Raw genomic sequence first — 13,897 nt, 5'->3', positions numbered from 1 at the left:
TCTACTCCTCTTTTCTCCCGATCTCATCCCTCCCCCTCCATTCATCTCCTCAACCGCACTATTAGCGTGTCTCTCACCTCGATCTTTTCTATATTTTGTCGCTGCCCACTAGCCTCTATTAGCCTATGCTTCCTCATTGTTGTTGTTTACTCTTGCTACCCGCCATCGTTTACCATACTAGACACCGCACACCATCTAACACATCAAAATTCGCAATTATGCATCACGTCGTACTCCTTGCCATATGTTGCTACAACGGACTATTCCGTCATCCCCCGTGCCAAACCACCTCCATCTCAATCGAGCCTTTTTAGTTTTCTTTGTTTAATTTCTTTTTCCACTTTCTATAGAAACCTTTGTAGTTACATCGCTTCAAAATTCATAACAGTCTCGACGAAGTTAGCTGGTTTATTATTCTCGAGCAATTTAGGTGTTATTCCACTTAGATCTTGTATGCCCTTTAGACTTGATACTTGTTTTTCTTTGTTGTGCAGATAGTGGGGCTACTTCGGTCCATTTCTTCATTTTATTAGAAAAAAAAAATTCTAATTACACTCAAAAATCAAATAAAATGGCCATAAAATTAGGGCAATCATAATTAGAACTATTGAATGCTTATAATTGATGTGTTAGTGGACTTGACATGCATTTGATAGCGTGCCTCCTCATAAAATTGCAGTTAAATAAACCTTGGGAGATATTTAAGGAGAAATTCTGGAGGAGAAGCCTTTAAAAATAATTCAATTGGGTTAGTAGGTCTCCATATTTGATAGTAAATTAACCTGGCAATATGCCACAAGTTTGGGGCGTAAATGGGGGCATCTTTTACTTCACCAAGACACTAACCATCACCATCCTCAGATCTCTCTTATCTCAAATTAATGCCCAGTAGAATAACAGATGCAATTCAATTGGGATTTTTATCCTGACACATCTATCTATTCATGCACTAATTACATCCACACAGGCCAAGCAAGCTTATCCACTCAACCAACCTTCCATGACCCAGATGGACCTCATCACTAATTAGCCACCAAAACTTTAAACTCAACTTACCCCAACCATAAAAACATCCACCTCAGAGTTTTTTTTTTTTTTTTTTTTTTCTCCCCATAATTTTTTGAGTATAAAATAGTTATTTATTTGATTTTATTATATTAAAAAAATATCGGTGGCTATTTTGTAAAAAATATCGAGAAAGTAAAAACTCTCACGCTTCTGGTGTACAGCAGAAAACTCTCTCACACTACACCACGCCATCACCCCAGGCAATGAATTCCCGACACGTGTTGGATCGATAGGAAAAACGTGATCTTTTATAATAGCACGCAGTCCATCTGAAACGGAATGCGCTCCATATTGATATCGAGGGGCCTTCGCTTCCTTCCGAGTTCCGAGAGGAGAGGAGGCGTGTCTTGAGATCGAGAAGGCGGGGTGGGAGGGGAGGGGATGGGGAATTGCCAGGCGGCGGAGGCGGCGACGGTGGTGATCCAGCACCCCGGGGGTAGGGTGGAGCGGCTCTACTGGCCGGCGAGCGCGGGGGAGGTGATGAGGAACAACCCCGGCCATTACGTGGCGCTCGTGACCATCTCCATCCCGGAGGAGGCGAGGAGGATAACGAGGGTGAAGCTTCTCAAGCCAAAAGAGACGCTCTTGCTTGGCCAAGTCTATAGACTCATCACATCCCAAGGTTTCGCAATAAACCCCTCCGCTTTATCACTTATTACAGTCTTCAATTGGTTTTTATTTTCCTCTGCTTTCCTTTTCTTAAAATGTCAGAGGTCACGAAGGCTATTCGGGCGAGGAAGCACGAGAAGATGAAGAGGAACGAGCAGCAAAATAGTAGTAACGATCAGGAGGTACAACTTGAATACATATCAGTCCATTTGATTCGGTAATTTTTGCAATTAGGTCCTCAATCTCTTGCGGGAATTATGTTTAAGGTTGCAAGGGAGGAGAGGGATCGGAACAAGAGCAGCAGCGCCGGCGGCTCGCAGGCCGGAGTAGTAAGAGCTCGGCAATGGCGTCCTTCGCTGAAGAGTATCTCCGAAGGAGGAAGTTAGATTGGCATTGATGGAGATGAGGAAAGGATTAAAGAGGGAAGTGTACAGAGAGTCCAAATCTTGAATTAATGTTGTTATATATTTCGGTTTTATTTTTCTCTATCAGAATATTTATGAGCAAAACTCAGTCTCTGAATCGGATACGTACATCGTCTCATCAAAGTTTGGCAGTTTGGCCCCTGAATTTCCTTGGAATCTGGGAAAGACGTGTCCTGAGATTTATTGGGGATAATTATTAATTAGTTTTTTTTTTTTTAAATCTTTTGGGTATTTTATCGAGGACATCCTCATCCTGGGACTTTATTTTCCTCTCTTTAAGTGCAAGCAATCTCTATATATCTTTTATATTAATAAAAAGCTGCAGCTCCAAAGAGTGGCTCTTAAATCTACTACGCTTTGGTACTTGTGGTGAGTCTCAGGTTTCTGCAACATGACATGCCCAATTGATTTGAAGAAAAATATATTTTAAATGAGTTTATATTTTTATATCAAATCTTTTAGTCTAATTCTTATGACGTGTATGTCAATTAAATGCTGATATTTAAGCTTGGAGAAACTTAAATCATCCTCATCCTGTCATGTCACAAATGTGATGGATTATTGGATTGCCACAAATTTTTGTTATATAATTACATCTCTCTTGAATAATTAGTTTGCTTATTTTTAAACAACTCTTCTGCTATAGAATATATCACCAAGGAGGGTGGGACTTGGAAGGGGTGTGCGTATAATTAACTCTAATTTCTTCAAAAGCCTTCCTATAATGGACCACAAAAGAAGGTGATATTATTCCTGATTAACTCTTATTAAGTAGCACTTGAGACTAGTGGTGTTATTATTTACAGCATCATATCAAACACCCAATTCCGATGTATTAAATTCAACAATTATGAAACCATAATAAATGCTAATAAAATAGACAAAAGGTAGTCGTATTAAATTAGTGGCCATTCCCCAGGAACCAGATCAGTTATAAGGCCAAATTAATATCTTAGATTAAGTAAAAAGTGATGATTAAGGTTAAACAATAGTTTTGGGTTTATTGGTGCAGTTTGGATTAGATGAGAAATAATTGACCTAAACCGCATTAGCCTGTTAAAAATCATGATTAGGAACCAGCAACTTCACTAATGAGAGAATTCTCCTGGGCTGCTTCTCTTATTAGAACCCATTCTTATATTGGGCTGGGCTTCTACAAAGCCCAAAAGACATAAAACTAATAAAAAAAAGATCATCTTAGAGGAGGTTAATATCAAATCCAGACCCCTCAATTGTATATTTATTAAGCCATTTTTTCTTAATAATTTTAAGCATCACAAGTCAAACAGGTCCTTCCCTAATAGTAGAAACTTATTAGATGTTTAATAGATAATATTTTTTTAAGACCAAAATTTTTAGATAAGGCTCCAAATTTAAAGCTCTACTGTAACTGATTTAGAGTCCAATTAGAGCTGAACTCTAAATTTAAAATTTTGAAGCCTGAGTGAAGACACTCGAAACAGCAAATAATGAGAGGTACACTATGATTCCAGTAGTACTTGCACACTTTTGAGACTTCTATCAGAGGACTCGCATCTTAAAATTTCTTTATATTTTGCCTCTTACTAGTACTCAGGACACTTTGTGACTTTAAGTGTCGTATATATATATATATATATATATATATATATATATATATATATATATATATATATATATATATATATATATATATATATATGTGTGTGAATATTGTACTGGGAATCTAAGAGAGGTTGGTCTCTTTGCATCACCAGCAGTAGAGATACAATGTAATACTTGCAACTTTTCTTTTCTCTTTTTCCTTTCCCCTCCTGAACCCGTTCTTCCCCACAGCCATCAAAGTGTCTTTTGCATAGGGAAAAAGAGAGGAAAGTAGAAGAAAAAGGAGAGATCATGGGTTTCACAAGTAGATGGGTGGTATGGTGGTGACTAGCATTGATGATTGATCGCATGACCTTTACTTCCACTACTTCAAAATTAAAAATATTTGTGTTATAACACTTATGCTAACTCGCTAGCTACTCTAAAAATTTAATACCTACTAAACACAATTATTTTGATCGAAAAAAAAGACGGCAGATTGCATATATATATATATATATATTTTTTTTTTTTTTTTTCATTCAGAGGCTATAAGTAATACTAGAGGATAGTTCAGGAGATGCCCCCAAGTAATTGAACCTAAATCAAGAGAGGATATATAGATATATAATAGCATGCTACCCAAATGGATGAAGCATCTTCCTATGTGCTGAATAGTATCCTCCAAAGCAACAACTGTCCTAGGGATCAAAAAGTGATGTACTGCATCCCATTTGCATAAAAGAAACACCATTCATCTCCAAATATTCCACTATGATGCCAACTTTTGACTCCATTATATACAAAGGGACCCTACTGCTTCAACTACAACAACACCAATATGAGCTTTAAATCTTACAACCAAAAGATCTGGGGCATGCCCAGATGATCAACTCGTGCTACGATCAGGCTAATTAAATGGAACTTTGAGAAGGATAGAGATCTAGGTGAGGGTAAAGAGAGGGTGAGATAGATATGATGTGGATGATAAAAGGATCATTGGCTTTTGGGCTTATTCATAGGATTCCTTTATCACCTGGAGATGGGAGACAGTGCAAAGGAGATGTAGTGGGAGATGGAGATCTGGGAGATAAGGCTAAGCTTTTATACGTGGGATAACAGTTAATTTAAAGCAAATCAAAAGCAAACTATTTCTGGGAGATTCAGATTCTCTCTGTTACCAACTTTCTAGTTAGCTAGGAATGCTTTGCATGCCCATGCACTACATCCTGCTTATGGATAGTAAGCAAATTAACAAGATGCATAGCAAAATAAATAATAGAAAGCTTATATATATATATTGTATTATAACATAATTAAAATAGAGATTAGATGAGCTTGTAAGATTTAAACTCACAATGCAAAATAATAAAGTGTAAGCCGTATGTATTAAAGTATAGATTAGGAGAGGGCTAGTTATGAGCTCTATATACTAATAAGTACGTGACTCACTTAGGTGTATTATTTGGACATGTTGGAAACCGTATATCTACGTGTCCGTTGATATATGGAAGCGTCCCTTGTGGTGTACTCACACGGGAAGTGTCCGTTTTTAGTCAAAGACTCGAAGCCAAACAACTAAAACAAGGCACGGGTAAAAGCTGACCCTCCCATCCTTGTCACGTGACCCACATGATTCCTCTGCAAATTTTTTTTTTAATTTTATCTAAATTATTGGGAATAATTACAGTTAGCTCCTCCTAAATTATTACCATTTCTATTTACGCATTACTAATTCAAATAGTTGTGTAATTAATTTAAATTTTTATTTATATTAGTAAAATTTAGAATCTACTGTCTGAATGCTTCGCATAATAAAGTTAAGTAAACAGGTCAGATGGTCCCTTCACTAGGATAATTTTGAGGGTATTTATCAAATGATGCACATCTTTTCTTATATTTCTGTTTTGGACCTTTTTGTCTTTTAGAAATATTCAGAGTTCACTAAAATTGACCCAAAAAAAGTACGACGTATTCATTTTATTTTACGAGTAAGTCCTTTTAAGAAGGTATTTTTGAGAATACCTGATGCAATACTTCTCAGTTGATACATATTTATTAGTGATAGTTAACTCGAGAAAATATGGGGAACATAATATAAGAACTTAAAATTGGAGTACCAATTGTAAATTCGCAGAACTATAAGAGGTGAAATGTAAATTTATCCAAGAATTAAAACGCCAATATCAAACAGTCATCCGAGTGTCAAACATAGTGCCAGAGCTCCAATTGACACGGACGAAAGACTGGTCGTCTGTCTTGTCATATTGCCAGCTTGGGATATATATTGTTCATTGTCTCCTTCTTCCCCCTGGATAACATCACATAATGCAGTTGTCCATACATTAGTGAAGCATTTAATCAAACAGTTGTCGTACAACGCCCGAAAGCACCATTGCTGTCTCGTATATTCTTATCTCTATCGAGAGTGGCATCTTTGTCACACCCTACCCATCTTTTTCATGATTTGTTTACAAACCTATTGCTCCGAAATCTATACCTCCTTTGTGTGTGTGTATATATATATATAGATAGATAGATAGATAGATAGATTCTTGAGCTAGATATGGAACATTGGGATGAACTAAATTTAACTTAATATTCAAGAATGCACCATCAGCTGGCAAGTTAAGGTATCAAGCAAGTTGGCATAAGCCAATAGAGATGCAAACTTATCTCATCAAGAAAAGTTGGCACTAACATATGTATGAATGTCATTTTATTAATGAAGTCAAAACAATACAAGTATTCTCCAAAAAGGCCCACAAAAGCCTTTTGTTACAAAGAGAGAGCCATTTCTTTAGGCTATTAAAGCCTGGAGTTTGATGAATAATACCACTCCAAGCTTTTGCAATTTACATGCATGTGCAAGCAAACACATGCATGATGACACTCCTAAATCACGCCAACAAAAGATAACAAAAATTAAATAGAGAAGATTTCCACCAAGCAAATCTTCCACAAGAGATGAAGAAAATTTTTGGAGACTCTGAGAGGGCCCTTGACCTACTGCTGGGAGGAGTATGGAACATCTTGATCCCCACATTTACAACCCACTTGAATGCAGGAAAAAAAAAAGGAAAAAAGAAAAAAGAAAAGACCCACCATCACATCTCCTTCATTCATTCAGCATTCAATGCTTCTTTTGATTTGAATAGTCCCACACACTCTGCACAGACAAAGCATAGCAGTATCCCCCACCCTTGGGAATCTGCACATCTGGTGCCAATTGCCATGCCATCATCATCATCATCATCATCATCATCATCATCATCATCATCATCATCATCATAGCTTATATAAATATCAAAGCCCCCACTAAAATTAAAGAACTTTAGATAAGATGGAAAACAAATGAAAAAATCATCTTGGACACAACCCCACCGTACTAGACTCTCTAAAACTCTCTACTCAAATGCATTTGCTACTTATCTTCCTTCTCTTGGATGGAGGAGGACGAGAAGAGTTGGATGAGATCCCTGAACCCAAGTTAGATGTGGATGTCACTACTCTGAGCTCAGAAAGGATCATTGGATGCTTCCTCTGAGTGCCACCAACTTTAGCTACTTGTTGCATTAGTTGGTAGCAATTGGTGATTCCTTCCTGTGATCAAAAGAGAGGTAGAGAGAGAGAGAGTGCGTGTGTGTGAGAGAGAAAGAGGGAGAAAAGGCAAACTCGGGTCAATGGTGATGTGTGAATTTGATTGCTTACCTCTGTCAACCCAGTGCACCATGAGACTGCTACCCCAGGAGCAATAGATGCTAGAGTTGGTGTCTTCTCTGCAGCACATAGTATTGCAGCAGCTGCCATTGTTGATGGGCAGTGATCCAAGAAACCAATATCTGTCACATTATACTATATTCCTTCAGATTGATATAAATCTAAAATGCAAAGAGTACCCATATATATATATATATATATATATAAACCTTTACCATTAAATTTGGATCATTTTTATTAGCATTTCAGATCTAATCTAATCGAGTTATACATCATCAGATCACTATTGCTTGTGTAAGAATTCCTTGTTTACTATCTATGAGTTCCGTGCAAATGACCAAGTAAATCTCAAAATGTTCTTAGAAAAACATTGAAATTTAGAATTAATGAAACATAAGTCATTTTCTTTAAGAATATAAAGAATGATAGGTGGAGATAAAATCAAACAATACCATGGATTGCAGCTAAAATAAATTGGGTAGCTCTTGAGACAAGAGCTCTTGCATGTCCTCCGGAGGAATCAACCTTGTATGCAAAGAAATCAATAAAAGTAAATGGCGTCACAGATCGAAGCCTCCAATCCAATGCAGTGAGGAGAAGGAGTTCCATCCTCCTTATTGTTCTTGGCTCAAAAACAAATCTACTACCCTCAACCTAGTCATTGTTTACAATTTTACATTAGCTTGATACAAAATTTTCTCTTTTATTTTATTTTTCAAGTATAGTATGAAGAAATAGAAAGTAGTAATAAGACTTAAAAGTAAGAGAATATTAATTGCCTGTAGATCCAAAAGAGATGGGACCAAGGTTTCCTCCATCTTGGCAGCTAGTGATAGGCAGGCCACGGATAACAGTTGCAATGCCCATTCATTTGCCTGTTATAAATAATAATAATAAATATAGATATGAAACTTTATTCAAATTTGTCACAAGTGTCCATATAGCATGATAAATGTATCATTCAAATACATCAAAAAATGGAGAGAAAAAAATACAAGATCAAAGAGGTTAATATGCATGATTCCCCGTACGTATAAAGATTCACTGATGTACTATATGACTATATAGATAGCTTCATAGTTTATATACATACATATAATACCACATTTGCCCTTACATAATATTATAATATTAATAGGTTACTAGGATTAATGGTTTTAGAGTTTAGGGTTTAAGGTATAAAATTTCTTAGAATAATTTCACTAAGACTATCCACATGGATGATGGTCTCCTTATTTTTTTTTTATACGCACTAACTTTCTAAACTATGAAAAATTAAAAGGAAAATATATATTTATCCTCAAATTCCTTTTTTTTTCCATAAAATAAAAGTAAAATAATAGAGGGTTTTAAAATTGATTAGGTGAGATTCACGTGATATATTTTGAAGGAATATTTTATAAGTTCTAGATACAATTATCTCAAAATTCTTTTTAAAAACGGATATGTAAAATAAAAAATAAAAAAAGAAAAAATGCTTACCGGTAAACAGTGGGAGTAGAGAAACCGATCCATATAATTAACGGCGAGATAAGCCGTTAATGGAAGGAAACGGAAGTACGAGTGCACCTAAAAACCAAAATAATTAGCAAGGGCAAGATAGCAATAGCGAGTAGTGCCAATCTAGCATGCGCCGTCCCTCACCTCAAGGATCCAGGCGACGGAATCGGCCCGGGCGAGCGGGTCGAGCAGCCGAGCCCGGAATCGCTCCGGGTAATCGAACCCGGGCGAGTACTCGCCCTCCGCGGCCACCAACTCGGCGATCGGCGGCTGGTCCGACTCGTCCGGCAGCTCGGCTTCGGTAACGTAGCCGGCGGAGTCCTCCTCGAGCGCCGCCGCGTCCTCGCCGCACAAGAGGTCCATCCTCCCCACAATCCCCTAATCCGACCCCCGCCCTCTTCGCTTTCCCATCACCGCGGAGCACCAGACCCCGGCCTATGCTCGCCAAATCGCTCTAGAGAGAGTGGAATGGAGTAGTAGTGGGCGGAATGGAGGGAGGGAGGGAGGGAGGAATTGGGCGTGAGCGTAGTACTGCTTTGGTTTACGAAGTGGGTGCTTATAATATTAGTAGTAGTGATGAGGTCGAGGTATACAGTAGGGAGGATGGGTTATTAACGGTGACGTGGCGCGCGAGCGCTTTGAGATTGGCGTCGATGAGTTTGATTCGCCAGGGTTGGAGGAATGCGTTTGGAGGGTGGTGGGATTTGGATTTGAGTTTGGATTTACTTCGTTGGGTTTGTCTGGTCGAACCCACTTGCTAGATCGGACTGGACTGGACTGGACTACACATGATGCCTTGATCTCCTGCAGTCTTGGATGTAGGGATTACTTTCCTCACTCGGCAGATCAATCCACCGGGTTATTGGTTGAACCGGTACTTCACCTGTCCAATTGCTGAATTTTTAAAAATATTTAGATAATACATACATAGTTCCAAATAATTTTAAAAATTAAAAAATATTTATTTAAGCAGTATAATTGTATGTATAGCTCTCAAAATATATGTTATTTGTATAGATACCTTTTTTTTTGTTATTTCTTAAGCTAAGTCATTTAATAGAAAATTGATAAAAATACCCCTAAGGAATTTTTAAGGACATATGCGAAAAAAAAATTAAAATATAAATATATTACTAATTAAATATTTTTAAAATGTTAGGTAACTTTGTAAAAAATAATTGACTTACTTATTTGTAAAAAAAAAAAAGGCGATACAACCGTGGGTTCAATTATTTATCCGATGGGATAAGAAAATCGAATTCGTTTTGACGATCAATTGAATGATTCACTAGTCTAATCGTCCGGTTCGGGTAAGTATGAGTCAAACTTGCTAGATCTCAACTCAGACCAAGTCCATGGCCAAAGTACGTCTCTGCTGCTCCTCTGAATTATGTGACAGGTGCCATTAAAAGGAACCATGGCTGATCTGAGTCTTTAAGACCTGGCTCAGGCTCAGGCTCAGACCCAAATTGGCACAAATATTTATCCGGTCCAACCTGACACTATTGACCCAGTCAATTCTGACACATATCTAGATTTTGGACTGGGGGATCCGGGATCCCAAGGTTAATCTCCAACGTAAGAATGATAATAACTAACTCATTGCACCACTTTGATCAGATTGGAGATTGGTCCAGTAGAGATTTGCAAATGTTAGCAGACACGATCCAAGAATGGTCCATTTAAAATTTTTGGCCTCTTGTGGCCAAACTTTTTAAACAAATAATTCCTTGCCATCTGCACTGTTTAGATCCATGCTCTCTCTCTCTCTCTCTCTCTCTCTCTCTCTCTCTCTCTCTCTCTCGCAGAAATCTGGGTGCAGTTGTTTTGCTCCTCTGCCAACCTTTGTCTTGTTTCAACTGGAAGACTGGAACAAAATTATTAATAAAGGACTGGGGTTAAATAGTAGGAAAGGAGCAAGTGGTGGAAGGAAATGAGGGACTAATAAAAGTTTGGTGGGTTCGATCTACCACGTGAAGTCTCTTTACTCCATTCTTTTGGAGGCTTTCTTTGTTGGTGGTGATGTTTTTGGCAACTTCGATGGTAACTTCTCATCTCTGTGCCTCTGTGGAAGTTTCTACCAGCAGCTGGGATGCCATTAGTCTTCAGGTTTACCAATGGGCTCTAAGTTTACAAACATGGGCTAAGATCTTACGTCTCGAAGTTGTGATATTGGGCCTCACTCCTTAACAGTTAAGAGAGATAGAGAGAGATATAAGCATATATTGAATAATTGTCATTGCAAATGGCACTATGTAAAGAATTTGTGGCTCCAAATTATGAGTATTTCCAGGCAGATCACTTAACACAATTGTTGCATTTTACCACACTGCGAAAAAAGCTAACAACTCAGCAATCCATTCTCACTTGTGTTAAAGAAAAGAACAACAAACTTCGCCACTGGAATAACAGGGTTAGCATGTCCAGCATTTAAATTTTCATGAGTTTGTTACAATTTGATAGCATTTCTGGACAGAATCCAGAGTTGATTTATCAGCCGACCTTGCAAGAATGTAAAGAAAATAATATAGGCAAGTGATATACAAATTGTCGCTTCTATCTCTAAATCTAAGGTGTTAGTGGTTGGTTTCAAAGAGCCCTGTCTGCCGGAACAAGTTTAACCAGCTTTGCTAGATCATATGACTTGAAATCTTTCCCATAACATAAGCTGAGATCCAACGGTGTCCTCCCATCCTGTGATGCATATTAAACAATGAATTATCATGACAGGCAACACAGCAATCTGACAGTTCAGCAATTATCTGATTCGCAACAGCTATTTGAGATACCAAAAAGAAGCTTCAATTTTCCAAAAGAAGTTTTTGAGTATCACAGAAGAAAATAATGATAGACGAGGAAACAAATCTTCAGTCATTGAATAAATGCAATAGAAAACACTCCAATGAAAACAAATATCCGTTTTATTGATGATGCATACGGCTTTTTTGACACTTGAAGCTTCTGTTATAAACTGCTAATCATAACTTTTAACTACTCGACTGCATTTCTGAGATCAACTCACAAATGCACTCATGTGGTTCAACTTGCTACTTCAAGTCATGGACAACAACTAGAGGAATCACAGATTTGCATTACTAACAGCTCTAGTATGTAAAGCAGCTGATACAACTTGAGATTCCAGTTCCTAGACGATTTTCTTTTTGGTTTTGGTGTTGTTGTTATGCCTTTCAGTAAATTCATTCCATGAGAAGAACATGAGAGGCACAAGAATTCTTCTGATATATTGGTAATCTAACACGCAAACCAGAATTTCAGCTAACAATGTTTTCTTCAAGTCCAAATATATAAATAGTTGCTCTGAAGTTCAACTCAAATGTTTCATGTTGGGTTTTATGCATAGATGTCTGGAGCAAAAGCACGTATATTACTGAGTTGATCAAAATTCAAAAGAGAAGGTGACACACTCAAGCAGAAGAGACCACCACAAAATCAGACAGTCAGAAAAATAAACATCTAGACTACCAATCAGAAGTTAGGAGAACCAGAAACTATATGGGGTTCAGGATGCTCTCAATTGTCAAAGATAAATACATTCATCTAATCATCATTTTGAGTTTTTGACTGCACGAACAGCAATAGTCAATAAAATCAAGGTTTTAGTGGTTACCTTATTTCTTCTAGTTTTATCAGCACCATTTACTAACAACACCTTTGTAACATCTCTACTTCTACTCTGTACTGCAACATGCAGTGGTGTCCAGCCATCCTGTATAATAATTGAAAATAAGAAGTAAAGCTAAAGGGCCCATTACAGATTCACAAAATAATTCACATTTCACATGCCACTTACGTTATCTGCAACATTAATGTCAACTTTATACTTAATCAGTAACTTCACAGTTTGCATGGCACCAACTTGAACTGCATAATGTAATGCTGTGGCGCCATCCTGCAACAAGGCTAATCATTTGCAATCTACATCTCATTTTGAAGAACACCAAGAAATTATACAGAAGAATAACTTGCTCACTCTATCTCTGACATGAGGATTTGCACCTTTCCTTAAAAGATGGCTAATAACAGCCTCCTTTTTCCCAATCACTGCCTTATGAAGGGGAGTGAAACCATCCTGTGTCAGCAAAGCTAGTTAGTAATAATATCCAAATTCACAAAAAAGTGTTGGTAGAACTATATATTGGACTCGAGACATACTTTGTCAACAGAATCAATACCAGTGCCATTCTCCAGCAATTTGTCCATGAAAGGTATCTGCCTCGACAGTGCAAAACTATGAAGAGGATTCCACTTCAACTGCATCAAATCACACATCACAACACTAAAAATTCAAACTTTGTTAGAATAAGGAAGGTTAAACAATGTTTACTGGCTTAACTGTTGACGTTTTGCTCAGATCAGGGGTCCCATTCTGATCCAAGATGGCCTTTTCTTCCGGTGTTAAGAGCAGCTCAACCTCTGCATAAAAAAGTTCACAGGTAAAGGAAAGATAATATTCTATTAATACGCAAAAATGTCTGTTTGTTCGCAAAACCTTTGACGAGGTCCTCCTCGTAATGGGCTGTCGTGGATTTGGCGACATGAGTAATGAAACGACTAGATCCTCTCGGGTCTCGTCGTCTTCTTCCCTCCTCTTCCACCTCCTCCTCCTCCTCCTCCTCCTCTTCTGGACCAGTCTCTTCGTAGTCGCCGTCGTCCGGGTCTTCCCAAAACCCTTCGGATTCCCATTCGGAGCGGGTGGAAAAGGTGAGCGTCGTCGAATTCGGTGCAAGGGGACGAAGTTTTTGAAAGGGAAGAGCGGATGGGTACCGGAGAAGGAGGGAAGTGGGGCTTCGTGGAGCTCGGAGGTGGAAGAGGAAGAGGGAGGGGTGAGGGGATAAGGAGGCTCCTACCGTCATTTCTCTTCGCGCCGATCGAACGGAGACTGGAAAGAACCCTCGACTCGGTCTGCGAGTTAGGAAAACGGATCCGGTATAAATCCAATAGACTTACAACTATACTCACTTTTAGTAAGCTTGAATCGTCCGGGTCGGATC

At 38.1% G+C, this 13,897-nt stretch overlaps 3 protein-coding genes across 4 annotated transcripts; 1 reads left to right on the top strand and 2 right to left on the bottom strand.

Moving 5' to 3' along the window:
• The first annotated feature begins 1,347 nt into the window (after positions 1-1,347).
• Positions 1,348-2,225, top strand: LOC140799958 (uncharacterized). The gene is made up of 3 exons (XM_073154548.1): positions 1,348-1,690; positions 1,780-1,859; positions 1,944-2,225. The coding sequence occupies exons 1-3, from the start codon at positions 1,450-1,452 to the stop codon at positions 2,061-2,063; spliced, it is 441 nt and encodes a 146-aa protein (XP_073010649.1). The 5' UTR covers positions 1,348-1,449; the 3' UTR covers positions 2,064-2,225.
• Positions 2,226-6,369: 4,144 nt separating this feature from the next.
• LOC140800359 (cyclin-D2-1-like) lies at positions 6,370-9,469 on the bottom strand. Its single transcript, XM_073155100.1, has 6 exons — positions 9,030-9,469; positions 8,868-8,954; positions 8,165-8,260; positions 7,838-8,039; positions 7,377-7,507; positions 6,370-7,268 (listed from the first exon to the last, which is right to left on the bottom strand). The coding sequence occupies exons 1-6, from the start codon at positions 9,246-9,248 to the stop codon at positions 7,077-7,079; spliced, it is 927 nt and encodes a 308-aa protein (XP_073011201.1). The 5' UTR covers positions 9,249-9,469; the 3' UTR covers positions 6,370-7,076.
• A 1,809-nt stretch (positions 9,470-11,278) lies between these two features.
• LOC140800473 (uncharacterized) lies at positions 11,279-13,830 on the bottom strand. Of its 2 annotated transcripts, none has more exons than XM_073155288.1 (7): positions 13,396-13,830; positions 13,240-13,319; positions 13,059-13,157; positions 12,877-12,975; positions 12,697-12,795; positions 12,514-12,612; positions 11,279-11,579 (listed from the first exon to the last, which is right to left on the bottom strand). In XM_073155288.1, exons 1-7 carry the CDS (start codon positions 13,757-13,759, stop codon positions 11,475-11,477), a joined length of 945 nt encoding a protein of 314 aa, XP_073011389.1. In that variant the 5' UTR covers positions 13,760-13,830; the 3' UTR covers positions 11,279-11,474. The 2 variants fall into 2 exon arrangements, with proteins under 2 accessions (XP_073011389.1, XP_073011388.1); XM_073155287.1 differs by having other exon boundaries at positions 13,231-13,319; positions 13,396-13,820.
• Positions 13,831-13,897: the final 67 nt, after the last annotated feature.

The sequence above is a fragment of the Typha latifolia genome, chromosome 13, assembly GCF_019914945.1.
Source record: "Typha latifolia isolate L0001 chromosome 13, TyphaL0001v2, whole genome shotgun sequence".
Lineage (NCBI taxonomy): Eukaryota > Viridiplantae > Streptophyta > Magnoliopsida > Poales > Typhaceae > Typha > Typha latifolia.
This window is presented reverse-complemented; position numbering and strand designations above follow the sequence as displayed.